The sequence below is a fragment of the Lepus europaeus genome, chromosome 1, assembly GCF_033115175.1.
Source record: "Lepus europaeus isolate LE1 chromosome 1, mLepTim1.pri, whole genome shotgun sequence".
Taxonomy (NCBI): Eukaryota; Metazoa; Chordata; class Mammalia; order Lagomorpha; family Leporidae; genus Lepus; species Lepus europaeus.
The window spans coordinates 10,588,202-10,615,316 of record NC_084827.1 but is presented as its reverse complement, the minus strand read 5'-3'; the positions used below and the strand labels follow the sequence as shown (position 1 = coordinate 10,615,316).

The 27,115-nt window shown below is 45.2% G+C and overlaps 1 protein-coding gene and 1 non-coding gene across 2 annotated transcripts; both read right to left on the bottom strand.

Annotated features, from left to right (window-relative positions):
• Positions 1 to 237: 237 nt before the first annotated feature.
• On the bottom strand, positions 238 to 27,115 carry ZNF212 (zinc finger protein 212). The gene is made up of 5 exons (XM_062193228.1): positions 26,985 to 27,115; positions 5,662 to 6,051; positions 5,058 to 5,184; positions 3,336 to 3,425; positions 238 to 2,582 (listed from the first exon to the last, which is right to left on the bottom strand). Exons 1-5 carry the CDS (start codon positions 27,006 to 27,008, stop codon positions 1,723 to 1,725), a joined length of 1,491 nt encoding a protein of 496 aa, XP_062049212.1. The 5' UTR covers positions 27,009 to 27,115; the 3' UTR covers positions 238 to 1,722.
• On the bottom strand, positions 17,697 to 17,803 carry LOC133768445 (U6 spliceosomal RNA). The gene has a single exon (XR_009866967.1). It is a non-coding gene; the product is annotated as a U6 spliceosomal RNA (small nuclear RNA).

The window sequence follows — 27,115 nt, the reverse complement described above, 5'->3', positions numbered from 1 at the left end:
CTCTCTGCTATGGCCCAGGAAAGCAGTGGAAGATGGCCCAGGTCCTTGGGCCCCTGCACCTGTGTGGGAAACCCAGAAGAAGCTCCTGGCTCCTGGTTTCAGATCGGTGCAGCTCTGGCTGTTGTGGCCAATTGGGGAGTGAACCATCGGATGGAAGACTTCTCTCTCTCCTCTCTCTCTCTGTAACTCTGACTTTCAAATAAATAATAAATCTTAAAAAAAAAAAAAGAAAAAAAAAACAGCTAGGTTAAATGCTTATCCCACTTATCTGCCATATTTTACCTAGCCATTTTTACCTCCCAATAACCAACATTCATATTATCTCCAGCTATCCATCACCACAGAAAGAATCCCCTTAAAATTCTCATCTATACCCTCTTCTTGTCCTAAATTTAAGTCAAAGTGCAGATTAGGCTTAGGCACCTCTTCCTTTTAGCCCAAGGAGAATGTTCTTGACAAATAGAGAAAAACAACAGATATGTATCTTTTTTTTTTTTTTTTTTTTTTTTGCTAGTAGCAACTTTTATTCTAGGCAATGGCAAATCATCCAAGGGGATGCTCAAATGTGATCCAAGAACCCATTCTCATCTCCCTAGCAACAGCAGGGAAGGAATTCAACACTCCTGAGACAAGCATCTGTATGCTTTTTCTCCATCATTTCTGGCACAGATTTGGCAAATGTAATCTGAGCAACTTTAAGTGAGGACTGCTGTAATAGGAACAAATGTCAAAAACAAACAAAAAAACACTGATACAAGCTGAACAAACAAGTAACAAAGTAGTCTTCTACCCCAGGAGGCTGTAGAACCACAGGACTGGGTTGGTAGAGGAAGAGAAGGGTATGATGAGACTTGGAGACTCATCAAAACTCCCACAAGAATGGGACCCTCAGCTACTTTATAGGAATTTTTACTCTTAGCAGGGGCTTTGGGTTTACCCATGCTACTCTCTTCCCCTTGGTCCTTTAGAGACAATTAGCCCCATTTAAGAGCACCAAGCACCCCGAGAAGAGAGAGCCCAGCACTGTGTCCCCTGTTCTCTGGCCTAAGAAGGTGTGGGTGGGCTAAAAGAGCCCCATAAACTATTCCCTCCCAGAGGGTAGGCCTAGTCCCCATGTTAGGAACAACTTCTACAATTTCTCAATTTAAAGTGTTGGGATATATATATATATATGTACATATATATATATATATAGTCAACTAAAATCTAATTCCAAAAAATGGTCATTAGAACAAGGGACGCTGTTCATTTAAATTATTTCTTCTACTTATTATTAACAGAGACTACAGAAGAGGAGGAAATGGAGGTTAATGCTTCCCAGAACTCTTCCACGCCATCTGCCCACTCCTGTGGCCTGATTCAACCTTGCAGGAAGACAGGAAACGCTGGTATAGGCCCTAGAACTGGCCACCAGTCCCCATGGGGTCAAAATGCCAACTCCAACCCATGAGTGACAGCCTGGAATCGCAACCAGAAACCTGAGGAGCCCAAAGAGATAGCAACTCCGGCAGCAGGGTCAAGACAGCAGGGAAAGGCCTGGCCCTAGACTCCTCTTCCACCTGGTTTTCACCAAAGCATTTAGGTTTGGCCTGGTTTTGGTTAGGGAAGGCAAGTCAGAAACAACTCCCTTTAGGAAGGAGTCAGTCCTTGATTCTGCAGTGTCTCTTGGGGGGACTAATGCCACCCCCCTCCGCCCCCCAGACGGGCGAGGGGCTGGCACCCTTAAAGCAGGCCATTGGGCCTTCCAGACTCCAAGGCCAGCCCACCCCGCTCCCGCTGATGGATCTTCTGGTGCTGTAGGAGGTGCTGTTTCTGGACAAAGCTCTTCTCACACTCGGTGCAGCGGTAGGGCCGCTCCCCTGTGTGGATGCGCTGGTGCCGCACCAGGTCAGATGGGTGGCTGAAGCTCTTGCCACAGTAACCACAGATGAGGGAACTCCGGCTTTTCCTCCAAGGGATGTGACCAGGCAGGGCAACCAGGCTGTTCGGGGAGAACCTCTCCTGGATGTACTGGCTAGCACTGGGCCCCTCCTGCAGGTGGCAGCGCTGATGGGTCACCAGGCTCACCCTACAGCTGAAGCTCCTCAGACACACATCACACTGATGCAGCTTTGCCTTCTTGGACTGGGGTTTGAGGCGTGGCCTGGGCCGAAGGCTCTCCACTGGCTCTGCAGCTGTATAAGACTCCCACCCTGAGTGGCTCCGCAGATGAGTGGCCAGCTGCTGCTTGTAGCGGAAGCTGAGCTCACACTCTGAACATTGATAGGGGCCAGAAGCATCCCTTTTTAGCTTCAGGCCCTGCCCACATTCCTGACCCAGTTGCACCTGCCTATGAGATTTCTGCTTTGGGGGGCAGCCCAGAATTCTGCCACTGCTGGGGTCTCTACTGCCGACAGGCTCTTCTAGATTAGAGTCTCCAGGGCCTGATTCCAAGAAGACAGACCCACCCTGACCGTCCCAGAGTTCAGTCTGTTCTGGGTTCAGGAAAGCCTGCTCTTCAGCGACACCCGAGAACTCTCCAGGAAGATCTGCAGAGCCTTCCTGCTGGTATTGTAGCTCCTGTCTGAGCACGATTCCGTCTGCTGCAAAGCAAAAGATCAACATTTAAAAAAGATCACATTCTAGCACCGTTGGTTTCTCTGAAGCCAAGCAAACACCCATGAATTTCAGAAGAGCTCAAACCAAAGCACCCCAGGAACAAGTGAATTAGGACAATCTACACAGGGCTGACTTGGTTCCAAAACTCATAAAAAACAAAACCTGCACTTGTGTGTGAGCAGACATGTGGACTAGAGATCCAAGTGTACCACTCTTATAGAATGTTTTAAATGATAGTTCTCCAGGCTTGTCTATAAATATGTGTGAAAAATAACAAAATATACTATAACAACTATACTAATTTGAGGTAGTGTTAAAATAACAAACTTGAATGCTTAAGGGAAAATAAATTAGGGCATACCTTATGATTTCATGCATCAAGCTCTGTTCTTCCTGCATATTCTCCACAAATGAACTGCTTCCAAACACTTCCCCTGAATTTCCTTTCCTCCCCACACTCTGACCCACCCATTCTCGGTCCCAGCAGGCTTTGACTGCAGCATGTTATGCACTCTGCTTTGCAGGGTATGCAGGGTGATACAGTCATTAGTCTTAAAGACCCCGGAGTGGCAGAGTTAAGACAGACACAGAAGTGGTGAACTGATGACACAAGCAAATGCCACAGATTATTGACAGTAGGTATTTGGCAGTTTAGCAGTGGGAAAGTGGACTATAGCCTATAGGGAGCTATGAGGTAACTGTGGGATAGGGAGATAGGATAAGGTGGAGACACTCACCTGGGTGCGCACCACCAGGGCCTGCTTCTTCCAAGTCACCCAACATCTCTGTACCCAACTCCGCTTCTCCCTCTGGCTGGCCAAGGACCTCTGGGTTGAAAATGGTACAAGTTAAGTCTAGGAGAAAATAAAAGCTCATTCATGCTGGTTAGCGGCCGATGAACCAGGTGACCAATGGCAGGGAGTAGATAACTATAACTTCCAAACTTCAACGGCTACGATTCTTGCAACTTTCCCCTATTAGAAAATACTGGCTGGGGCCAGTGTTGTGGTCCAGCAGGTTAAGTTGCCACTTGTGATGTTAGTATCCATTATTGAGCACTGATTCATGTTTTGGCTGCTCTACTTCCAAACCAGCTCCCTGCTAATGTGCCCAGGAAAAGCAGCAGAAGATGGCCCAAACACTTGGGCCACTGACATCCACACAGAAAACCCCGATGGAGTTCTTAGCTTCTGGATTTGGCTTGCCTCAGCAAAGGCCATTGCAGCCATCTGGGGACTGAACTAGCACATGGAATCTTTCTCTGTGTCCCTTCCTCTCTTTTTGTGTCACTCTTTCAAATAAATAAATAAATCTTTATTAAAAAAAGAAAGAAAGAAAGAAAGTTCTGGCTAATTCTAATGAAGAAGTCGCTGCTGCTCCTCCATTAGGGATACCTCTGATGGAGGGAGACAGACTGCCAAGCAGTTCTCCTATCCCCACCAACACCACCACTATCTCTCCACATGTACTGGCGGAAGTTCAGTCAATGCTTCCTTTCAGACCTAACTCCAGGCTTGCCAGGGCACTATAACAAGGTAAAGTAAGTACTGTGACAGACAAGGAAATAATCAAGGTCACACTCTCCTCTCTGGCCCATTTGCTACTTCCCCTCACTCTGCTCCTGCCACATTGGCCTTCTTGACATTCCTCCATGGACTTAACATTTTAAAAGATTTTGTGTACCAAGCAAAATGTATTTATTATGTAATAGATAATACTTCACATATAAAAATTTAAATCTATTAGGCAGTACTTTTTTTTTGGAAATATTTGTGTTTTTGAAAGGCAGAGTTACAGAGAAGCAGGGGCAGAGAGAGAGAGAAAGAGAGAGAGAGAGAGAGAGAGAGAGGTCTTCCATCTACTGGTTCACTCCCCAGATGGCTGCAACAGCCAGATCTGGGCTGATCCAAAGCCAGGAGCCTGGAGCTTCCTTCAGGTCTCCCACATGGGTGCAGGGGCCCAAGGACCTGGGCCATCCCCCACTGCTTTCCCAGGCCATAGCAGAGAGCTGGATCAGAAGTGGAGCAGCCAGGACTTGAACTGGCACCCATATGGAATGCTGGCACTGCAGGAGGCAGCTTTACCCACTATGCCACAGCACCAGCCCTGACAACACCTCTAATCAACACAAAAAACAAAGGAGTTCCTATCAAACAGACATAAATATTAAAAACAGCATAAGGAACCCCGGTAATATTACACCACAATGCATGAAAATATTAGTAAGTACTCTCCAGAACTGACTGCAACAGAGAGAAGAAATACAAAGGCACAAAACTGAGGCCTTTCCAAACTTCTCTGTAAGTGAGAGGACCGGAGATGCCTATTTCTCCACTTGGCACAGGCCAACAGATGATCCAAAGCCAGCTAGAGTCACAGGTATGGTCTAAGTCACAAGCTACCCACCAGGAATTTCAGGGTATCTGAAAGAGCGCTCTAGAGGGAAACCTGCTACTCACTCAGAGAGACTAGTGTCTCGTAGTTGCTCTGCATTACGTTTCTGTAGAGTTCCTTCTGCCAGTCTTCCAGATTCTCCCACTCCTGCTCAGTGAAACAGACACCATCATTCTCAAGCGACCTGGACATCTGAAATCACAATTGGCACACAATGAGCACCTTGACTCACATCCAGGAAGGAAAAGCCAGCAATTTATAAACTTGGATAATAAAGGCCTGGGTTCCCTTCTTGGCTGACTTTTTTTTTTTTTTTTTTGACAGGCAGAGTGGATAGTGAAAGAGACAGACAGAGAGAAAGGTCTTCCTTTTTGCCATTGGTTCACCCTCCAATGGTCGCTGCGGCCGGCGCATTGCGCTGATCCAAAGCCAGGAGCCAGGTGCTTCTCCTGGTCTCCCATGCGGGTTCAGGGCCCAAGCACTTGGGCCATCCTCCACTGCACTCCCGGGCCATAGCAGAGAGCTGGCCTGGAAGAGGGGCAACTGGGACAGAATCCGGCGCCCCAACCGGGACTAGAACCCGGTGTGCCAGCGCCGCAAGGCGGAGAATTAGCCTGTTAAGCCACGGCGCCAGCCTCTTGGCTGACTTTTAAGAGTTAATGAAGCTACCTTGGGGGCTTCCCCCTTGCTGCCCGGGGGCAGCCGCAGGACCCAGAAGTTCCTGTTGCGCAGCAGGTTCTCCACGTTCTCCAGGCGCCGCTGCAGCAGCCCGTACTCCTGCAGCAGGGTGCCCAGCACAGCCCACTTGCCCTCCAGCTGGTTGCCGAACTCCACGGCCGTCTTCTCGCAGTCGGCCAGCTTCTTTTCGGCTGTGCCTGTGCGCCCCTCCAGGCTCTGCAGCCGGGCAGCCTGGGACTCCATCTTCTTCTCCACGGCCTGAAGAGCAGCCACCACTGTCCAGAGTGAGATCTCTGTGGTCTGAAAATATGAGCTTTTCTCTGTTGCTTGTGAAGGAGGTGTGGAAGAAGTTAAAGGAGTGGAGCGTCGTTTTCTCCTGTGCTGAAAGATCAAAGATATAGGGTCAAAGTCATTTCCAAATATCAAGTATAGAAAGCATGTCCAAGTCCAGAAGTGCTCACAGCTATCACGTTTCTTGCCTTTTTTTTCTTTTTTTTAAAAGCATGTTCTTTTTAAATTCTGATACTGAAAATTATATGTGCACTGTAATGATTTTAGAAGATACCAGGAGCTGGTGCTGTGGCATAGTAAGCTAAGCCTCCATCTGCAGCTCCAGCATCTCATATGGGCACCGGTTCATGTCCCAGCTGCCCTTCTTCCAATCCAACCCTCTGCTATGATCTGGGAAAGCAGTAGATGATGGCCCAACTTTGGGCCCCTATACCCACGTGGGAGACCTGAAAGCAGCTCCTGGCTCCAGATCGGCCCAGTTCCAGCCGTTGCAGCCATCTGGGGAGTGAACTAGCAGATGGAAGATCTTTCTCTGTCTTTCCCTCTTTCTGTCTCTCAAACAAATTAAAAAAAAAAAAATCTTTAAAAAAAAAAGATACAAAAAAGTAAAAAGAAAAAATTATGTAAATAATCACCATCGGAAATCAGCTGTTAAAACTTTGGTGTACTTCCTAGAAGCTTTTTTCAACAAAATTGAAATCATATTGTACATTTTTATACAAGTCTATTTTTAAAAACTGCCAGATAATAACTGTCCACTTTTACGGGATACAGTGTGATGTGCTGGTGCATTCACACCATGTGTACTGATGGACTCAGGGTATTTAGGTTACCCACCGCTCAAACATTTATCACTTTGTAATGAGACCTTTACATGTTTTGTGCCATGTGTTTCACACTTAGTACATTCTATGAGATGTGTTCATTTCTTTCAGTCTGTTTCTACTTGCTATTTTGGACGATTTGATAAACATGTAAATCCCTACCAGGCTTTACTGCTGATCATGTCCCCTCTGATGAAAATCTTCCAATGGCTCCCAATAAAGACAAAATTCCACAACAGGACCAACCTACAAGACCTAACTCATTCTTTGCACCCTAGCGGCTAGCATAGTGAATAACACTTAGCAAATCATTAATAAACATTTACTGTAATGATCTGACTAAGCCTACTGACATTTTCCTTCTGATTCTAATTTTTATGCTCTGTCCCAGTGCGGTTAAAGCTCAAAAGTACTAAAAACCAACACTGGGGCTGACTTTCCAAAGCTGCCCTCTCACTCTCTTTGCCCTCCACACGTTCATGTCATTCATATTCCTTCATATGGCACACACTGTATTCAAGGCTGCTTCTCTATAGTAAGGACACTGAGACCAATACCCAAGAGGAAATATCTCTGCAAGAACTGCTGGGGCCAAGCATCACGGTCTTAGAGAAACATGGGACAAATGAAATCAACTAGAACAGAACGGAACACTTAACGTTTGATCCTGACCTACTCAAGTTACTCAGTTAATTCACCGTGGAACATATGTGACAAAAGCTCGCATATCCCCCCCTAAAAAGATTTAATTTAAAATACAAATGATACAACATATTAGATTGGATAAACTTATTGTATCACATTTATTTTGCTTTTCACTTGAAGTCTCTAAGTCTCATTTTTAAGATTTTCCTTTTATTTATTTGAAAGGCACAGCCAGAGAGAGGGAGAGACGGAGAGAAAATGAGGGAGAGATCTTCCATCTGCTGGTTCACTCCCCAAATGGCCACAAAGGCTGGGGCTGGGCCAGGTTGAAGTCAGGAACTTCTTCCAGGGCTCCCACATGGATGCAGGGACCCAAGGACTCGGGCCATACTCCACTGCCTTCCCAGGCACATTAGCAGGGAGCTGGATTGGAACTGGAGCAGCCAGGACTTGACCTGGCACCCATATGGGATGCTGGCATCATAGGCAGCAACTTAACCCACTATGCCATAGTGCTGGCTCCGTCTCCAGCTTTTCAAAGAGTCTCCTTTTTTCTGTTACTTGCTAGCATTTCTTTTCCAGATAGGCAGGTAGATCAGGATCTGAGCAGAGGAATAATCTCTCTCCTCTTCCACACAAGAGGCTGAAAAGAATGGGTCAAGTAAGTTTCTTTTCTCTTCTGTTCTGAGTTGTCTAGCATGATGGAAACAATTTAAACGTCCATCAATGAGTGAATGGCTAAACAAATTACGTCCACCCATATGTTTTCAGTTGAACTATGTCATTTAAAAAGATATGCTGAAGATCCATCTTTCAGTCTCTCAGAATGTGACTTCATCTAGAAATGGGGTCTTTCTAGAACTAATCAAGTAAAATGAGGTCATTATTGTGGTGGGCCTTACAAAACAGGGAAAAATCTAGACACAGACACAAAGGGGTAAGATGATATTAAAACAAATGCAGGAAGTAGATGGCCAAATGAAGATGGAGTCAGATTGGAGTTATGCTGCCACAAACCAAATGCCTGGGGCCACCAAAAGCTAGGATAGAGGAATGAACCTCTTAAAAGGCATGAACTTTAACCCTGCAGACACCCTGATTTCAGATTTCTATGCACTAGAACAGTAAGACAACACATTTCTGTTGTTTAAGCCAACAGTATGTGAATACACAACACAATAACCTACTACTCAACAATAAAATGGAACTACTTAAAATGCTAAGTGAATAACATGCTACATGAAAGAGGCCAGACAAAAAAGGCCACATAATGTATTTCATTCCTCAGTATATGATACAGAGAAAAAGGAGAACTATAGATCAATGGCTGCCAGGGCCCAGGGATAGGAGAAAACTGGTTATAAAGGGGCACCACAGAACTTTCTGGGATGATGGGAATATGCTCTATCTTTGTAATATGATGGTTAGAACTATAGTAATATGTGGCATAATGCAGTTCAGCCAGTGACAGATCACATAGATGATGGCTGTTCTGTATGATATGCCCACGAGTGAATGTTCAGCTTAGTGGTTAACACAACATTTGGGACACTCACATCTGCTCTGCTCCCCATTCTAGCTTCCTGCTAATGCACACCCTCGGAGGCAGTGGAGACGGCCCAATTAGCCCTGGCACCCACAAAGGAGAAGTGAACTGAGTTCTGGGCTCCCTGCTTCAGCCTGGTTCAGCCCCAGCTGTTCTGGACATTTGGGAAGTAAACCAGTAGATGGAAGATACCCTCTCCACCTCCCCACCACCCTGCTTTTAAAATTGAAATTTTAAGAAAGATTTTGGGGGGGCCAGTGCTGTGGCAAAGCAGGTAAAGCCACTGCTTGAAGTGCTAGCATCCCATATGGGTGCAGTTCAAGCCCCGGCTGCTCCATTTCCAATCTAGCTCTCTGCTATGGCCTGGGAAAGCAGCAAAGATGGCCCAAGTGCTAGGGCCCCTGCACCCACGTGGCAGACCCAGAAGTTCCTGGCTCCTGGCTTCAGACTGGCCCCACTCCAGCTGTTGCGGCCATTTAGGAGGTGAACCAGTGGATGGAAGATTTCTCCTCTCTGTAACTCTGTCTTTCAAATAAATAAACAAATATTTTTTTAAAATTTATTACAGCACTATTTCTTGAATAGCCCATCAGTTGTCTATTGATTTAAATGACAATATTTTACATAGAAAACATTTGTATTTTATACATGGGTCAGTTTCTGGAAAACTCTGTGTCTTCTGGCTCTATTTATCATTTTTTTTTCCTCCCAGAAACTTTTTATTTAAGGAATACAAACTTCATACATTCATAAAGACAACTTTAGGAACATGGTGATTCTTCCCACCGTCCTCCCACCGACTTTCCCACCCCTCTTTCTCCTCCCTCTCCTGTTCCCATTCTTATTTTTTTGCTAAAATCTATTCTCAATTAATTTTATACAAATGTGATTAACTCCATGTTTAGTAAAGAGTTCAACAAATAGCATGGAAAAAAAACTGTTCCTCAATAGTCGAGACAAGGGCTGTTTAAAGCCATTGCTTCTCAAAATGTCAATTTCACTTACACAGATTACCTTTGAGGTGCTCTATTAGTTATCACAGCTCAGGGAGAACATATGGTATTTGTCCTTTTGGGACTGGCTTATTTCACTGAGTATGTTTTCCAGTTTCATTTGTTTTGTTGTAAATGACCGGATTTTTTTTTTTTAAATTCATTTATTTATATGAAAGTCAGAGTTACACAGAGAGAGAGAGGTCTTCCATCCATTAGTTCACTCCCCAATTGGCCGCAATGGCTGGAGCTGTACCGATCTGAAGCCAGGAGCTTCCTCTGGGTCTCCCATGCGGGTGCAGGGCCCAAGGACTTGGGTCATCTTTACTGCTTTCCCAGGTCATAGCAGAGAGCTGGATTGGAAGTGGAGAAGCTGGGACTTGAACTGGTGCCCATATGGGATGCTCACGCTTCAGGCCAGGGCGTTCACCCACTGCGCCACAGTGCTGGCCTGAATTTTTTTTTTTTTTTTTTTTTGACAGGTAGAGTGGATAGTGAGAGAGAGAGAGACAGAGAGAAAGGCCTTCCTTTTTGCTGTTGGTTCACCCTTCATTGGCCGCTGCGGCCGGCGCATCATGCTGATCAGAAGCCAGGAGCCAGGTGCTTTTCCTATGCGGGTGCAGGGCCCAAGCACTTGGGCCATCCTCCATTGCCTTCCCGGGCCACAGCAGAGAGCTGGCCTGGAAGAGGGGCAACTGGGATAGAATCCGGCGCCCCAACCGGGACTAGAACCTGGTGTGCTGGCGCCGCAAGGCAGAGGATTAGCCTGTTAAGCCACGGCGCAGGCCGCTGGCCTGATTTTTTTAACTATTGTATAGTATTCCATGGTGTACATATACCATAATTTCTTTATCCAGTCTTCAGCTGATGGGTATTTGGGTTGATTCCATGTCTTAGCTATTATGAACTGAGCTGCAGTAAACATGAGAATACAGATACCTCTTTCATATGCTGATTTCATTTCCCTTTCATAAATTCCCAGGAGTGGGATGGCTGTGTCATATGGTAGGTCTATTAAGATTTCTGAGGTATCTCCCTACTGTCTTCCATAGTGGTTTTACTAGTTGACATTCCAACCAACAGTGGATTGGGGTACCTTTTTCCCCACATCCTCACCAGCATTTGTTATTTGTTGATTTCTGTATGAAAGCCATTCTAACTGGGATGAAGTGAAACCTTCCTGTGGTTTTGATTTGCAATTCCTTGATGGCTAGTGATCTTGAGCATTTTTTCATGTGTCTGTTGGCCATTTGGATTTCCTCTTTTAAAAAATGTCTGTTTAAGTCCTTTGCCCATCTCTTAAGTGGGTTGTTTGTTTTGTTGTTGCTGAGCTTCTTGATGGCTTTATATATTCTAGTTATTAATCCTTTATCAGTTGCATAGTTTGCAAATATTTTCTCCCATTCTGCTGGTTGCCTCTTCATTTTGCTGAGTGTCTCTTCTGCAGTATAGAAAGCTTCTCAATTTGATGTAATCCCATTTGTCAATTTTGGCTCTGATTGCCTGTGCCTCTGCCTCTGGGGTCTCTTCTAAGAACTCTGCCTATGCTAATGTCTTATAGGGTTTCCCCAATGTTGTCTAATAATTTGATGGTATCAGGTCAAAGATTTAGGTCTTTAATCCATTTTGAGTGGGGTTTTATACAAGGTATAAGGTAGGAGTCTTGCTTCACACTTCTGCATGAGGAGATCCAGTTTTCCCAGCACCATTTGTCAAAGAGACTGTCCTTGCTCCAGGGATTGATTTTAGCTCCTCTGTCAAAGATAAGTTAGTTGTAGATGGGTGGATTGATTTCTGGTATTTCTATTCTGTTCATTGGTCTATCCATCTGTTTTTGTACCAGTACCAGGCTGTTTTGATTAGAACTGCCCTGTAGTATGTCTTGAAATCTGGTATTATGATACCTCCAGCTTTGTTTTTGTTGTATAAGATTGCTTTAGCTATTTTGGGACTATGTTTCCATATGAATTTTACCATCATTTTTTTTTCTATATCTGAGAAGAATGTCCTTGGTATTTTGAATGGGATCTCATTCAATTTGTAAATTGCTTTCAGTAGTATGGACATTTTGATGATATTGATTCCTTCAGTTCATGAACATGAAAGAATTTTCCCTTTTTTGTGTCTTCTTCTATTCTTTCTTAATGTTTTGTAATTCTCATTGTAGAGATCTTTGATGTCCTTGGTTAGATTCATTCCAAGGTATTTGGGTTTTTTGTTTGTTTTTGTAGCTATTGCTAATGGGACTGATCTAAGAAGTACTTCCTCAGCTGTGGCAATGTCTGTGTATACAAAGGCTATTGATTTTTGTGTGTTGATTTTATTTATTTATTTATTTATTTATTTATTTATTTATGACAGGCAGAGTTAGTGAGAGAGACAGAGAGAAAGGTCTTCCTTCCATTGGTTCACCCCCGAAATGGCCACTACAGCCGGCGCACCACGCCGATCCGAAGCCAGGAGCCAGGTGCTTCCTCCTGGTCTCCTATGCAGGTGTAGGGCCCAAGCACTTGGGCCATTCTTCCACTGTCTTCCTGGGCCACAGCAGAGAGCTGGACTGGAAGAGAAACAACCAGGACAGAATCCGGGGCCCCAACCGGGACTAGAACCCAGTGTGCCGGTGCTGCAGGCAGAGGATTAGCCAAGTGAGCCGCGCATGTGTTGATTTTATATCCTGCCACTTAACCAAACTTATCTATGAGTTCCAACAGTCTCTTAGTGGAGTCTTTCAGATCCCCTATATATAGAATCATGTCATCTGCAAATAGCGATCATTCGACTTCCTCCTTCCCAATTTGTATCCTTTTATTTCTCTTTCTTGCCTAACAGCTCTGGCTAAAACTTCCAGGTCTATATTGAATAGCAATAGTCAGAGTGAGCATCCTTGTCTGGTTCCAGATTTTAGGGGCTGGCACTGTGGCATAGTAAGCTAATCCTCTGCCTGCAGATTCACTTCCAATCTAACTCCTTGTTAGTGTGCCTGAAAAAGAAGTGGAAGATGGCCCAGGTGTTTGGGCCCCTGCACCCATGTGGAGACCTGGAAAGCTCCTGGCTTCAGATTGGCTCAGCTCTGGCCACTGTGGCCATTTGGGGAGTGAGCCAGCGGATAAAGACCTTTCTGTCTCTGTCTCCTTCTGTTTATAACTCTTCCTCTCAAAGAAATAAATAAAATCTTTTAAAATAATTATTTATTTGAAAAGCAGAGTGATAGAGAGTTGGAGACAGAAAGATGGATCTTCTATCTGCTGGTTCCCTCCCCAAATGGCTGCAATGACTCAGGTTGAGTCAGGCTGAAGTCAGGAGTCTGAAACTCCATCCACGTCTCCAACATGGGTAGCAAGAGCCTACACACCTGGGCCACCTTCCATTGCTTTCCCAGGCACATAAGGAGGAAGCTGGATCAGAAACGAGAGATCCAGAACTCAAACCTGTGCTCTGATATGGGATGCCACCATCATGGATGGTAGTTTAACTTGCTGTTCCACAATGTCAGCTCCTATATATGTGTGTGTGTGTGTGTGTGTATATATATATATATATATATATATATATACATATATATATATGCTGTTGGTTCACCCTCCATTGGCCGCTGCAGCCGGCGCATCGTGCTGATCAGAAGCCAGGAGCCAGGTGCTTTTCCTATGCGGGTGCAGGGCCCAAGCACTTGGGCCATCCTCCATTGCCTTCCCGGGCCACAGCAGAGAGCTGGCCTGGAAGAGGGGCAACTGGGATAGAATCCGGCGCCCCAACCGGGACTAGAACCTGGTGTGCTGGTGCCGCAAGGCAGAGGATTAGCCCGTTAAGCTATATATATATGTGTGTATATATATATATATATATACACACACACACACATATATATATTAAAGATTTATTTATTTATTTATTTGAAAGGCAGTTACAGGGAGGCAGAGGCAGAGAGAGAGAAGTCTTCCATCCGTTGATTCACTCCCCAGATGGCCGCAACAGCTGGAGCTGTGCAGATCTGAAGTCAGGAGCTAGGAGCTTCCTCCAGGTCTCCCATGTGGGTGCAGGGGCCCAAGGACTTGGGCCATCTTCTACTGCTTTCCCTGGCTTTTGGCTTCAGATCGGCACAGCTCTAGCCATTGCAGCCACCTGGGTTGTAACTCCCTCTCATTGTCTATAACTCTACCTCCCAAATAACTACATAAAAATCTTTAAAAAAAAAAAAGATGTAAAAAAAAAAAAAAAAGAAAAAGATACCATAAAGAAAATCTAAAAACAAACAGGGAGATAATATTTCTAAATAGGATATAAGGGGCCGGTGTTGTGGCTCAGTGAGTTAAGTTGCCACCTGTGATGCTGACATCTCATACCGGCACTGATTCATGTCTCGGCTGCTCTACTTCCAATCCAGCTCCCTGCTAATGCACAAGCGAAAGCAGCAGCAGATGGACCAAGAATTTGGGTCCCTGTACCCACGTGGGAGATGCAGATGAAGCTCCTGGCTTCAGCCTGGCCCTGCTCCGGCCATTGTGGCCATCTCAGGAGTGAGTCAGCAGATGAAAGATCTCTATCTCTGTCTCTTCCTCTCTCTCTGTAACTCCGCCTTAAAAAAAAATCTTATTTAAAAACAGGATAACAGGATATAAAGTGAAAAAAAATAAATAACCCAAAAATAAAACTGTGGACTAGAAATCATTCATGAAAGTAGAAACAGAGGAAATTTGATAAACAATGGAAAGATAATCAGTGAGGAATGTATACAAAACCAAGTGACTTTTTTTCTAAAAAAAAGTATTTATTTATTTATTTATTTGAGAGGCAGAGTTATAGACAGAGAGAAGGAGAGTTAGTGAGAAAGTCCTCAATTCACTGGTTCACTCCCCAAATGGCCACAATGGCCAGAGCTGGTCCAATCCAAGCCAGAAGCCAGGAGCTTCCTCTGGGTGTCCCACATGAGTCCAGGGGCCCAAGCACTTGGGGCATCTTCTACTGCTTTCCAGGCCATACCAGAGAGCTAGATCAGAAGAGGAGCAGCTGGGACTAGAAACAGTAGCCATATGGGATGTCAGTGCTGCATGTGGAGGCTTAGCCCACTATGCCACAGCATGGGCCCCTGAAACAAACTTTTTAAAAAAATATTTTATTTATTCAAAAGGCAGAGTGACAGAGAAGAAGAGACAGAGAAAGAGATCATCCATCAGCTGGTTCACTCCCCAAATGGCTGCAACAGCTGATTCAGGCGGAGCCAGAACTCCATCTAGGCCTCCCACATGAGCAGCAAGGCCCAAGCTCTTGAGCCATCTGCTGCTTTCCCAGGCACATTAGCAGGGAGTTGGATCAGAAGCAGAACAGCTAAGACTTGAACTGGTGCTCCCATATGGAACGTCAGTGTCACAAGCAGTGGCTTAACCTGCTGTGCCACACGCTGACCTCTGAAACTAGTTTTTACCCAACAGATTGACCAGCATGAAAGATAAAGACAAGAAGTAACATTCAGAACTGATCCTGATGTGGTAAACTGACATTTTCATAACACTCTTAGGGAAGGTAATTCAAAAAGTCATTAAAGGGACCGGTGTCCCACATGGGTGCCAGTTCAATAGGGGCTGCTCTGCTTCTGATCCATCTCCCTGCTAATGCACCTGGGAAAGCAGTGGAAGACGGTCCAAGCCCTTGGGCCCCTGTACCCATATGGGAAACCAGAAAGAAGATCCTGACTCCCAGCTTCAGCCTGCCCATCCCCAGCTGTTTCAGCCATTTGGGGAGTGAACCAGCAGATGGAAGACTTCTCTCTGTTTCTTTTTTTTTTTTTTTTTTTTTTGAATTTATTAAACTTTTATTTAATGAATATAAATTTCCAAAGTATAGCTTATGGGTTACAATGGCTTCTCCCCTCCCACAACCTCCCTCCCGCCCGCAACCCTCCCCCCTCCCGCTCCCTTTCCCCTTCCATTCATGTAAAGATTCATTTTCAATTCTCTTTGTATACAGAAGATCAATTTAGTATATATTAGGTAAAGATTTCAACATTTTGCCCATATAGCAATATCAAGTGAAAAAACTACCATTGGATTACTAATTATAGCATTAAATAGCAATGTACAGCACATTAAAGACAGAGATCCTACATAATTTTTTTTTCAAAATAATTAATTTTCTATGCCATTTCCATTTTAACACCAGGTTGTTTTTTTTTTTTTTTTCATTTCCAATTCTCTTTATATACAGAAGATCACTTCAGTATATAATTAGCAAAGACCTCATCAGTCTGCGCCCACACAGAAACGCAAAGTATAAAAATACTGTTTCAGTACCAGTCATAGCATCACTTGGCTTTAACTCTGTTTCTACATCTCCCTCTAATGCTTTCAAATAAATAAAATAAATCTTTTAAAAAGATTTAAAAAGTCATTAAAAATGCTTTCATTCGTGGGGTTAACACTGAGGCCCAGTGGATTAAGATGCTGTCTGCAACCCTGACATCCCATATCAGAGTGAGCCCCAGCTGTTCCACTTCTGATCCAGCTTCCTACTAACGAGCTTGGGAAGGCAGTGGAGGATGGCCTATGTACTTGAGCCCCTGCCACCCATGTGGAAGATGAAGTTCCAGGCTCCTGGCTGTTGTAGTCACTTGGGAATTTAACCAGTAGATGAAAGGTCTCTCTCTCTCTCTCTCTGTACCTTTCAAATAAATAAATAAATATTTTTTAAAAAGAAAAAAAGAAAAACTTCTTAAACCTAGCAATCCCAGTTAAGGAATTTATTACAAAAATAACTGGTATTAGTACTTAATGGCACTCATGAAAAGATGATTACTGGTAATACTTTTTGGAACAGTCAAAACCTGGAAATAACTTAGATTTATTTATTTATTTATTTTTTTTGGGACAGGCAGAGTGGACAGTGAGAGAGAGAAAGGGCTTCCTTTTCCATTGGCTCACCCTCCAATGGCCACTGTGGCCGGCGCACTGCACTGATCCAAAGCCAGGAGCCAGGTGCTTCTCCTGGTCTCCCACGTGGGTGCAGGGCCCAAGCACTTGGGCCATCCTCCACTGCACTCCCGGGCCACAGCAGAGAGCTTGACTGGAAGAGGGACAACCGGGACAGAATCCAGCGCCCCAACCGGGACTAGAACCCGGGGTGCCGGTGCCACAGGCGGAGGATTAGCCTATTGAGCTGCAGTGCTGGCCTAGATATCTATTAATAATGGAATGGTTAAATAAATTATGACACAATCAAGGACAGCATTATACAATCACTTAAAAGACTGAGTTAGGGGCAGGCTTTTAGCCTAGCAGTAAACATGCTTTGGTCTCATGCTGGACTACCTGCATTCAATATAGGGCTCAGTTTCTTAATGCAGCTGCCTGCTAACGCACACTCTGGGAGGCATCAATGATAGCTTAAGTAACTGGGTTCCTGCCATGCACATGAGACCTTGACTGAGTTCCCAGGGCCTAGGTCAGCCAGCCCAGCCTAGCCTTTGTAGGCCATTTAGGGAGTGAACCAGTAGTAAATGAGAATGCTGTCACGGATATACACTCTTCCTAAATTTTAAAAGAATGAATTATACCTGTATGCTTGGCTTGGAAAAGCATTCGTCATATATCAATAGGTTAAAACTATCAAACTTTTAGAGAAATTTATTTTTCATTATGATCCAGTTTTCTTAAAGAGAAATTTTAAGTACATATGTTTTTTTTTTTTTTGAGGGTTAATGATCATTTAATACTGTAACATTTTCACTTATAAATATACAAAAATATGGAACGTTTCACGAATTTGAATGTCATCCTTGTGCAGGGGCCATGCTAATTTTCTCTGTATCATTCTAATTTTAGTATATGTGCTACCAAAGCAAGCACAAGCACATATGTTTGTTTCAGCATACAGAAAGGTTTGGAGAGATATTTACCAAACAATTGTTAACATGGGATACATTTAGGTGAATGGGAAGGCGACAGATGTATTCTATTCTTTCATTAAAAACAACTGGGGAAGCTGGTGCTGTGGTGCAGCAGGTAAAAGTTGTTGCTTGAGACGCTGGCATCCCACATGGGCACTGGTTCAAGTTCTGGCTACTCCACTTCCGATCCAGCTCCCTGCTAATGCACTTGGGAAAGCAGCCAAAGATGGTCCAAGTGCTTGGGCCCCTGCCAATCACATGGGAGACCCAAATGAAGCTCTTGGCTCCTGGCTTCAGCCTGACCCAGCGCTGTCCTTTGCAGCCATTTGGGGACTGAAACAGCGGATGGATGATCTCTCTCCGTCTCTCTCTCTCTACCTCTCTCTCTGTAACTCTTTCAAATAAATAAATAAGTGAATCTTTTAAAAAAAAATAACAAAAATAACAACAACAAAAAAAAATCAACTGGAGGTGGACATTTGGCACAGTAGTTACGATGCGCTTGGGATCCCTGCATCTCATACCAGAGTGCCTGCGTTTGGGTCCTAGTTCTGCTTCTGATTCCAGCTTTCTGTTAATGCATACCCTGGGCGGCAGCAGGTAATAGGTTCCTCCAATCATGTGGGAGATCTGGACTGAGGTCCAGGCTCCAGGCTTCAGACTGGCTCAGCCCCTGGCTGTTGTGGGCTTTTGGTGAGTGAACTAACAGATGAAAGATCCCTCGCTCTGCCTTCCAAATAAAATTATAAATAAATAAATGCTTTCTAAAAATAACTATTCGGGCTAGTGCTGTGGTGTAGTAAGCTAAATTTCTGCCTGCGGCACCAGCATCCCACATGGGTGCCATTTCAAGTCCCAGATGCTCCAGTTCCAATCCAGCTCTCTGCTATGGCCTGGGAAAGCACTAGAAGATGGCCCAAGTCCTTGGGCCCCTGCACCAGCATGGGAAACCCAGAAGAAGCTCCTGGCTTCAGATCAGCCCAGGTCCAGCTGTTGCAGCCATCTGGGGAGTGAATCAATGGATGGAACACTTCTTTCCCTCTCTCTCTCTGCTTCTGCCTCTCTTTAATTTTGCCTTTCAAATAAATAAATAAATAAATCTTAAAAAAAAAAAGGAATACTTATAACACATAAAATGTATACTGATAACTGTTCATGTAACCACCATTCAGTTTAAAATATATATTTTTATATATATTATATATATAATCACTGAAGTCCTTTATGTGACCCTCTGAACTATTATTTTTTACTAGTAATTGCCTTTTTCCATGTTTTTACCACATTTACGTAACAACATATTCTTCCATTTTGCATGTCCTAGGACATTTTATGTAAATAGAATCATTCATCCACAACTCCTCGAAATATTTCGTTGTTGACTGTGGCTGTAATTAACTAATTTCCACTGCTCTATAATATCCATTGTACTGGTGTCCCATAATTTGTTTCTATTGCACCATTTCTTGTCATTATTTACAGTGCCAGGATGAACAGGATATGCATGGTTGCTAGCAGACACAAACTGACAAAGACGTTCCAAGAAGGAAACTGTTGAGTTACAGGGTATGCATGCACCATGACCTCAAGTGGATAATGCCAAACATAACATCTTTATGTTTATTGGTCCTTCTAATTTCCATTTGGTCAATTATCTGCTCAAGTATTTTATCCATATGCCTTTGGGTTACTGAAAAATATCTTCTTGGGGCTGGCCCTGTGGCATAATAAGTAAAGCCACCACCTGCAGTGCTCCACTACCGATCCAGCTCTCTGCTATGGCCTGGGAAAACAGTAGAGGATAGCCCAAGTCCTTGGGCCCCTGCATCTGCGTGGGAGACCCGGAGGAAGCTCCTGGCTTCAGAGCAGCACAGCTCTGGCTATTGCTAGCAATTGGGGAGTGAACCAGCGGATGGAAGACCTCTCTCTCTCTCTCTGCCTCTCCTTCTCTCTGTGTAACTCTTTCAAATAAATAAATAAATCTTAAAAAAAAAAAAAAAGAATAGATATTTGTGTGCAGAAAACTCCATCATTTACTCCCTATCAATAATGTTATTTATCTTTTGTCATGAATCAAGTTTCATACTTAGCTTGTCTCTGGCATTTTTAATCTGTTTTATGTGTCAATTTTTCTGTTACTTCAATTTTTTTCTGATATCTTAATGACTACAATTTTATGATCATTACTGATATGTGGTAAAGCAAGCCCCACTTTCTTATTTACACATGTTTCTTGACCAGTTTTTGGCCCATTGTTATTCTACAAACTTGAAGAGTTTTCCTAAAATATCTTTTTTTTTATTTTTATTTTTATTTTTTTTATTTTTTTTTTTTATTTTTGACAGGCAGAGTGGACAGTGAGAGAGAGAGACAGAGAGAAAGGTCTTCCTTTGCCGTTGGTTCACCCTCCAATGGCCGCCGCGGTAGCGTGCTGCGGCCGGCGCACCACGCTGTTCCGATGGCAGGAGCCAGGTGCTTCTCCTGGTCTCCCATGGGGTGCAGAGCCCAAACACTTGGGCCATCCTCCACTGCACTCCCTGGCCACAGCAGAGAGCTGGCCTGGAAGAGGGGCGACCGGGACAGGATCGGTGCCCCAACCGGGACTAGAACCTGGTGTGCCGGCGCCGCAAGGCGGAGGATTAGCCTGTTGAGCCACGGCGCCGGCCAGTTTTCCTAAAATATCTTTGGAGTTTGTCTGAAATTGCATCAAACTGACAGATAAATCAGGGAAATGACATCTCTAGGATAAAATGTTTCAATCCGTACACATAACATGCCACTTCATTTAAACAGTATTTTCAGTATCTTTCATTTTTAAAAATGTTTATTTATTTGAGAGGCAGAAAGAAACAGAGTTCACATCAGTTGGTTCACTCCCAAAGTGTCCACACTGATCTGACCTGGCTAAAGCCAGGAGCTGAGAACCCTATACCAGTCCTTCCACAGGGACAGCAGTGAGCCAGCTACCTGAGCCATCCCCTGCTGCCTCCCAAACTGCACATTAGCTGGAAGTTAGAATTGGGAGCAGAGCCAAAACTCAAACCCAACCAGCATCCTAACGGCTAGGCCAAATGCCCACCTCACCTTTTGATATTTTACACATTCCCTAGGCAACTGTTCTAACCATCCTCTGCTATTTAACAACTAATCACAAAATATAGTGGCTTTAAGACAACAATAGTTACTTTGCTCGTGAATCTGAGTAAAAAGAGGGTCTGGTAGGACAATTTGTCTCTGTTCTACTTTGTGTCCAGTGGGGCAAATCACAGGCAGACTGGTACTGGAATCTCTTGAGGAACCCCCATCCACCTTTGAGGAGCTACATGGAGGTATTCTGTTCAGGAATTCCACCTAAGGTCCCAGTCTACAGCCAGCATCAATCAACAGATATGTGAATGAACATACCATCATTCCCAACAGGTTTTTTTTTGTTTCTTTCTGTTGTCTTCACTGTATATTTATATACTGACATTACATATTGATAGATACATGGATAAAAAATTAATCATCTCTTCTGTACCTGTGTTTCCAACATAATGGCCACTAGTCACACATGGTTGTTTACATTTAAATGAATTAAATATTTAAAATTCAGTTCCTTGGTCATACTAACTACATTTCAAGTGTCCAACAGCAACATAGTACTAGTCAGAAGAGAATATTTCCATCACCTCAGAAAGCTCTGTTGGGAAAAAAAAAAAAAAGAAAGAAAGAAAGAAAGAAAAGAAAAGAAAAGAAAAGAAAAGAAAAGAAAGCTCTACTGTATATGCTATCCCCTTACTAATTTTTTCTGCTTGAAAAAATACCAAGGTTGTGTTAAAATCTTCTATTATGTTGATAGCAGATGATGGCTCAAGTACTTGGGTCCCTGCCACCCACATGGGAGACCATGATGGAATTATTGGCTCCTGGCTTTGGCCTGGCCCAGCTGTGGCCATATTTGAATAGTAAATAAGGGGATGGAAGTGCTCGCTCTCTCTCGCTCGCTCTCTCTCTCTCTCTCTCCTTTACAAATAAATAAATAAATATGGCCAGCACAGTGGCTTAACAGGCTAATCCTCCGCCTGCAGCACCGGCACACTGGGTTCTAGTCCCGGTTGGGGCGCCGGATTCTATCGCAGTTGCCCCTCTTCCAGGCCAGCTCTCTGCTATGGCCCGGGAAGGCAGTGGAGGATGGCCCAAGTGCTTGGGCCCTGCACCCGCATGGGAGACCGGGAGAAGCACCTGGCTCCTGGCTTCGGATCAGCGTGGTGCGCCGGCCGCAGCGGCCATTGGAGGATGAACCAACGGCAAAAAGGAAGACCTTTCTCTCTGTCTCTCTCTCACTATCCACTCTGCCTGTCAAAAATAAATAAATAAATAAAAAATAAAAATAAAATAAAAATAAATACAAATTTTAAAATATAGATAGCCTCCAATACAGAGAGTATGTGTTTTCCTTCTGGAATACCAATTAAACGAACATCAGACTTTCTCACTCCATTTTCCATACCTCTTACTTCTCATGTTTTCCATCTCTCTCTCTTTTATTCAGGGCTGCTTTCTGGGTAACTTCTTTAGCTCTACCATCCAGTTCACTATTTATCACAATATATCTAAAGTGTTGATTAAGGTTCCCTGTCTTTTATTTTTTATTTTTATTTTGACAGGCAGAGTGGACAGTGAGAGAGAGACAGAGAGAAAGGTCTTCCTTTTCTGTTGGTTCACCTTCCAATGGCCACTGCAGCCGGCGCACCACGCTGATCCGAAGCCAGGAGCCAGGTGCTTCTCCTGGTCTCCCATGGGGTGCAGGGCCCAAGCACTTGGGCCATCCTCCATTGCCCTCCCGGGCCACAGCAGAGAGCTGGCCTGGAAGAGGAGCAACCGGGACAAAATCCGGCACCCCGACCGGGACTAGAACCCGGTGTGCCGGCGCCGCAGGCGGAGGATTAGCCTATTGAGCCACGGCACCGGCCTCCCTGTCTTTTAAATTTTTTTCCTACATTTTAAATTTTAATTCTTTTTTTGCTTCTTTCATCTTACAACAATGAAAAAATGTTTTTTCATTACTACAGTCTCTTGGCCTTTATTATACTTTTCATTCTTTCATTTATCTTTAAATATACTAACCATAGTTATTTCAGGGGCTGGTGCTATTGCACAGTGGGTAAAGCCGCCACCTGCAGTGCAGCATCCCATATTGGTGATGGTTCGAGTCCTGGCTGCTTCACTTCTGATTCAGTTCTCTGCTATGGCCTGAGAAAGCAGTGCGCCTCTGTACCCACGTGGGAGAACTGGAAGAAGCTCCTGGCTCCTGGCTTTGGATTGGCGCAGCTCTGGCCATTGTGGCCATCTAGGGAGTGAACCAGCAGACAGAAGACCTCTCTCCCTCTCTTTTTGCCTTTCTGTAACTCTGCCTTTCAAATAAATAAATAAATCTTAAAAAAAAAAAAAACATACTTAGTTCATATTCTCTGCATGATAATTCCACTATCTGAAATCTCTGGGGGTCTAATTTCATTGTCCATTATTTTTACTGGCTTTTCCTGGTGATTTTTCTTGCTTGGTAAGTTTTTTTTATTGTGAACTCATACTTTTTTTTTTTTTGACAGGCAGAGTGGACAGTAGAGAGAGACAGAGAGAAAGGTCTTCCTTTTTGCCGTTGGTTCACCCCCCAATGGCCGCCGCGGTAGGTGCGCTGCGACCGGCGCACCGCGCTGTTCCGATGGCAGGAGCCAGGTGTTTATCCTGGTCTCCCATGGGGTGCAGGGCCCAAGAACTTGGGCCATCCTCCACTGCACTCCCTGGCCACAGCAGAGAGCTGGCCTGGAAGAGGGGCAACTGGGACAGGATCGGTGCCCTGACCGGGACTAGAACCCGGTGTGCTGGCGCCGCAAGGCGGAGGATTAGCCTAGTGAGCCGCGGCACCCGGCCTGTGAATTCATACTTTTTGAAACTTTATCTGTAGTAGTTGAAGTCTGAGTTAGATGACAATTCTTTGTGTTTTTTATGTTTATTAGTGAATGGCTCTACTTTAAACCCTTGGCTTGAGGTTTCTTGGTCTATTTAAGAAGTGTGAATTCAGGCAACAAACCCACAAGAGGCTCACCATGATTTCTCAATGGGCACCTCATACCCATCTCTCAGTATCAAATTTTTTTTTTTTTTTTTTTTTTTTTTTTTTTTTTTTTTTTTTTTTTTTTTTTTTGACAGGCAGAGTGGACAGTGAGAGAGAGAGACAGAGAGAAAGGTCTTCCTTTTGCCGTTGGTTCACCCTCCAATGGCCGCCGCGGTAGCGCGCTGCGGCCGGCGCACCGCGCTGTTCCGATGGCAGGAGCCAGGTGCTTCTCCTGGTCTCCCATGGGGTGCAGGGCCCAAGCACTTGGGCCATCCTCCACTGCACTCCCTGGCCACAGCAGAGAGCTGGCCTGGAAGAGGGGCAACCGGGACAGGATCGGTGCCCCGACCGGGACTAGAACCCGGTGTGCCGGCGCCGCAAGGCGGAGGATTAGCCTGTTGAGCCACGGCGCCGGCCTCAGTATCAAATTTTAATACAATTTTATTTACAATCACCTGGGGTAAGTGCTTACTTTCAGTTCACCCTCACACAGAATGCTGCCTTTTGAAGTCTCAGCTTTACAGGACTGGGGCAGCGGATTTCTTCTTGGACTCTCCACCCTATGCTCTGAATTTTGTCTTCTATTTTCTAGGATGCATGACGTCATAAACACCAAAGATGAATAAATGTTCAGCCAATGTTCTCAACGATGGCTTCAGAAATCTGCTTAGCTTTTTTTTTCTTTTTTTTTTTTTGAAAGGCAGAGTTACAGAGAAAGGTCTTCCATCCACTGGTTCACTCCCTGAAATGGGTGTAATGGCCAGACCTGGGTCAATCTGAAACCAGGAGCGAGGAACCTCTTCCAGGCCTCCCATGTGGGTGGCAAGGGCCCAAACACTGGGGCCATCTTCTACTGCTCTCCCTGACACATCAGCAGGGATCTGGATCAGAAGTGGAGCAACCAGGACTCGACCGGAAGCCCATATAGGATGCCAGCATCACAGGTGGTGGCTTTACCCACTAGGGCACAATGCGAGCCCCTATACTCACTTCTTGAGTTCCCTCATTCACTTAGCTTTTGTGCTCCAAGTATTCTTTAAAACATACATCTAAAATACATTTATGTGGGTTTTTTTCTGAGCATTTTCAATTGTCTCATCAGGACACCTACTTGGTCATACAGTTAAACGAGAGGTACCTGAATCCTTATCTGAAGAAATATTGCCTGACAATAGAAATATTTTTTAAGAAAGGCAGGCATTTGGCCTTGCACATAAGATGCCCACATCCCATATCAGAGAGCATGGGTTCATTTACTGCTCTGGCTCCTGATTCCAGTTCCCCCAAAGGTAGCAGGTGGTGGCTCAAGTGGCTGGGTCCCTGCCAGCCATGTGCATGATCTGAATTGAGTTCCAGGCTCCCAGCTTCAGTCTGCCCAGTCCTGACCATTGTAGACATGTTGGGGAATGAGCCAGCAGATGGTCTCACAATCTCTCTCTCCGTCTCTAAAATATTTTATTTAAAAACAAACAAACGAAGATGTATACTTAAGAGGGGCCGGCGCTGTGGCACAGCAGGTAAGGCTGCCACCTACAGTGCCGACATCCTATATGGGCACCAGCCAGTTCAAGTCCTGGCTGCTCCACTTCCCATCCAGCTCTCTGCTATGGCCTGGGAAAGCAGTAGAAGATGGCCCAAGTCCTTGGGCCCCAGCACTCGTGTGGGAGACCTGGAAGAATCTCCTGGCTTCGGATTGGCCCAGCTCCAGCTGTTGCGGCCATTTAGGGTGTGAACCAGCAGATAGAAGACCTCTCTCTCTCTCCCCCTCCCTCTCTGCCTCTCTGTAACTCTGCCTTTCATATAAATAAATAAGTCTTTAAAATATATATATACTTAAAGACTTAATTAAATTCTACAGCGACAAACCCATAAGTTATTTAAGGTGTAATTTTTTTTTTATTTCGGTGGATTTTTTTTTTAAAGATTTATTTATTTGAAGGGCAGAGAGAGAGAGAGAGAGAATATTCCATCCATTAGTTCACTCCCCAAATGGCTGCCACGGCTGGAGATGGGCCAGGTCGAAGCCAGGAGCTTCTTCCCTGAGGAATGGGGCCGGTGCCCACATAGGATGCCAGCACTGTAGGTGGTGGCTTAATCGCTAAGCCACAGCACTGGCCCCATTGGTGGAGCTTTAATGCTTCCTCTTAACTGACATGTAGGTGGCTTAAGCTGTCATGTAGGTGGCTGTGAAAAAATCACTCTAGTAGGTTCCTCCTGCCACACCCTGGCATTAATTTGGTCTTAGGGAAAAGCCAACTCTGACTTCAAAGGAGTCAGATGAAGTAAATATTGCCAACCCCTGTGCCTTGTCTTCCCAATTTAACTGGTAAATTCCTTGAAACCAAACACAGTTTTCTCTAGGTCTTTCAATCCCTCACTTCCCCCCCCCCCCAAAATCCCTTACTTCTTACCCACTTCCTACAAGAACCAAACACAGCGCACCTTCCTCATGGTAAAGTGTCCACCATCTCGGCACCCACCGTTTTCACAAAGACCCCACATGCATCTGAAAGTGTTTCTGCATTAGCACAGTTCAGTTCCACCTGCCCTCTCCATACCCGATCCTCCTGCGTTATTAACCACTCTTCTGGAAGACCGAGAACGCCAGGGCTGGAGGGAACCTCAGGCACCATCAACCCAACACCCTCCAGTCACCGTCAGGGACGCAGAGGGCCAGAGAGGGGAACACGATTGCCTAAAATCGACCCGGAGTTTACAGCCCGCGCCACCGCGCCCGTCTGGAAACGCGCTCTCTCTGGGCAGCGAGGGACAACGTGCGGGCGGTCACAGGTAACGCGGAACAAGCCTCGGAGAAGGTCCTGCGCGAGGGCGCGCGGCGTCGAGGCTCGGACCCCGCACCAAAGGAGCCCGGGAGGAACAGGGCAGAGCCCGAGGGCGGCGGGGACGAGGGTCTGTGCTCCCTCTCGGCAGCCGGAGCCCCCCTCGCCACCCAGTCCGCGAGTCCCGACCGCGGAGCCCCACCCTGGGCAAGGCGTCCGCCATCCCGAACGCGCCTGCGCATCGGTGTAACGCGGCCTCCTACCCGAGCAGGTGCCGACTCCGCCATGGCTCCAGTCGCCTCTCAAAGCCCCGAGCCCCGCCTGTTAGCCCTCAGGCTGCGTTTCAGTCAGCGAGACGGCCCGGACGCCCCTGGAAGTCGCCGCAGCCGCCGTG

Coding starts and splice junctions, on each gene's coding strand:
- ZNF212 (XM_062193228.1), bottom strand. CDS start 27,008: ATGGCGGAGTCGGCACCTGCTCGG. Junction 3,426..5,057: donor CGAGACACTAGTCTCTCTGA/GTGAGTAGCAGG, acceptor TTTTCAACCCAG/AGGTCCTTGGCCAGCCAGAG. Junction 2,583..3,335: donor CCCTGGTGGTGCGCACCCAG/GTGAGTGTCTCC, acceptor TTTGCTTTGCAG/CAGACGGAATCGTGCTCAGA.